This window comes from Cibotium barometz, chromosome 4, assembly GCF_041138505.1.
Source record: "Cibotium barometz isolate CiBa-2024 chromosome 4, ASM4113850v1, whole genome shotgun sequence".
NCBI lineage: Eukaryota > Viridiplantae > Streptophyta > Polypodiopsida > Cyatheales > Cibotiaceae > Cibotium > Cibotium barometz.
Genome location: NC_141049.1, coordinates 58,799,322 through 58,801,654, shown reverse-complemented (window position 1 = coordinate 58,801,654; position 2,333 = coordinate 58,799,322). Strand labels below are relative to the sequence as shown.

The window sequence follows — 2,333 nt, the reverse complement described above, 5'->3', positions numbered from 1 at the left end:
AATCAGTAAAGTGCTAACAAATAAGCCCTATTGTAACTTTATCAATTGGAAAACAAACCTAGAAAATGAGAAGCCCACAATCAAATTTATTAAATTACATGTGGAATACATGTATCTGAAATTAACTAATAGAAGTGGAAACTCAATGCAAACCAACAAATAACTAATAATAATGGAAACCTATAATAATTTTATCAACGCAAAAACTAAGCAAGAGGAATCCTGGAATCAAAATCCATAATCAAAAGCGAAAACACCGCATAAAAAAACTAATAGAACTAGAGACTTTAAATTTAGTAAGGCAAGAAATATGATTAGAGGCATGAATTGTAGTAAAGAATAAGTGAAGTAGAATACCTTAATAAGCACAACCAACTATCATACCATTGTTCACATGAACATCACACATGGAAAGAAGTTGTGTTTGCCCTTTAAAAGAGACTTGACAATTTTGTGCAAGATGAAGCGACGACTAATAGTTTAGTTGATATAGAGTAGGGGGACCAATACTATAGCAACCAAATTTTTTTGAATACAAACCCTCTTATGAAAGCCAATCGGGTCTGAATCACAAGAGCATGGGGAGTTAAGTTCCATAGACTTCATTCTTTTTTTTTGGCACTTGTGTAGCTAGATTTTGGCTATTCTATAGGGGCCAATATAAGGGCAGGGTTGTGGCCAGAAAACTTGGATTGGACTTGCTATCCATGAGAAGGTGAAAAAAAAAAAGAAGAAGCAAATAGAAGTAGGACAACTCATCTTGAGATTTGAAAGAAGAGGGGAAACCCACTCGTCTACGAGTTGGTCTTGTGTGCAACAAAGGAAGCGAGAGAGGGAATATAAGTACACCAATCCAACCGCTCTCTCCAAGGCGGTCAATGGATCCTATTAGGAGGTGAGAGTTTAATGGGTAAGCCTTGTTGGGGGTAGGGTGAGAAGGTGCGAAGGATGGTTTTTTCAAGGGGATCCAGAAGCTCAAGCTCTTCACAAGAGGAGAGGAGATGGAAGAGGAACAGCTCCATGGTGATCTTGGAGAACTCCATGCCCGGGCAAATCCGAGCCCCTTGTCCAAAGGGGATGTAGGCGAAGTTACCACCACTCCTCTGCTCCTCAAAACGTAGAGGATTGAAGGTCTCCGGCTCCTCAAAGTACTGTGGGCTCAAATGTGAATGGCGTACAGCTAAATGCACCTGCGAAGATCATCAATCAATGAATGAATGAAATGAAATGAAGATTGCCCGCCCCTTCCCTTTGGGAAGGAAGGGTACTAACATGGCCTTCTTCTTCTTTAGAACACGTCTTACCGTCCAGCCCTCGGGGATCGTCAAGCCGTCGTACACCACGTTGCACTTTGCCCTCTTGAAGAAGCCCAACACGGGCGGCCCCAAGCGCAGCCCCTCGCTGAGCACACCCCTCAGCAGGTTAATGCTCTTCAGCTCCTCTCTGCTCACGTGCTTCCGCCCAGCTGCCCCACATGCAGCAGCCACAGCCCTGCACTCTGCATGAGAGAAGAACACTGAGAACGCTGAGAAAGCCAGATATAATTGACCACTAGCAGCTAGCCCCCCTTGCACCATTGCAACAACGAGGAATTAACACGCCCGCGTACCCGATTTGAGCTTGGCGAGTATGTCGGGCGACTGCAGGAGGTGCTTTAGGGTGACTGCGAGTGCGAATGCGGTGGTGTCTTGGCCCACATGAACCATCAAGAGCATGTTGTCGCCGATCTCCTCCGCCGTGTACAGGTTGCCGGTCTCTTCGTCTCTGGACATGAGCAGCAGGTCCAGCAGGTCCCTCGGCGCGCCCATCTCGCTTGAGCTTCCAGCCAGCAGCAGCTCGCTCCTGCGCGTGTTGATCTTGGTGAACATGTACTCGAGCAGAACACTCCTGGCCCTCTTGGCCTTCCCGAACACGGTCCACGGCAGATCCAAGGTGTGCAGGGACTCCAAACCCGCCGTGAATTCCTCGTAGTGCGCCCGCAACCTCTCCAGCTCAGCTCCCGGCTTCAGCCCCATGAATAGCTCCGCATTCAGCTGGAAAGCCAGCTTCTGCAGCGCCGGATACCCCAAAACCACTCCCTTCGACACAGCAGCAGCTTCCACCCAGTCTTCCTTGATTCGCCTCACCACCGCATCCTCAATCTTGTCCCCAAACCTCTTGAGCGCATTCGCATTCAAGAACACATTGATCGCCTTCCTCAGCCTCTTGTGCGCTTCGCCTTGCACCATGCTCACTGCGTTCTCCCCCTCCAGCTCTCGCAGTGACCTCGGCCAGCTGCTCTCGAACAGCTTGTTCTCATTGGACAGCACAAACTTGTTGGCTTCGGGCCCTAG

The 2,333-nt window shown here is 48.3% G+C and overlaps 1 protein-coding gene across 1 annotated transcript in view; it reads right to left on the bottom strand.

Moving 5' to 3' along the window:
- Positions 1–718: 718 nt before the first annotated feature.
- Positions 719–2,333, bottom strand: part of LOC147639442 (taxane 13-alpha-hydroxylase-like) — a 2,091-nt gene continuing 476 nt past the window's right edge. The window contains exons 1-3 of the mRNA XM_086791401.1: positions 1,610–2,333; positions 1,305–1,498; positions 719–1,190 (exon numbers count right to left, since the gene is read on the bottom strand). The exon at positions 1,610–2,333 is cut by the window's right edge and continues 476 nt beyond it. Of these exons, the coding sequence (XP_086647527.1) occupies positions 876–1,190; positions 1,305–1,498; positions 1,610–2,333 (1,233 nt within the window). The 3' untranslated portion in view covers positions 719–875. The remainder of the gene's footprint in view (positions 1,191–1,304; positions 1,499–1,609) is intronic.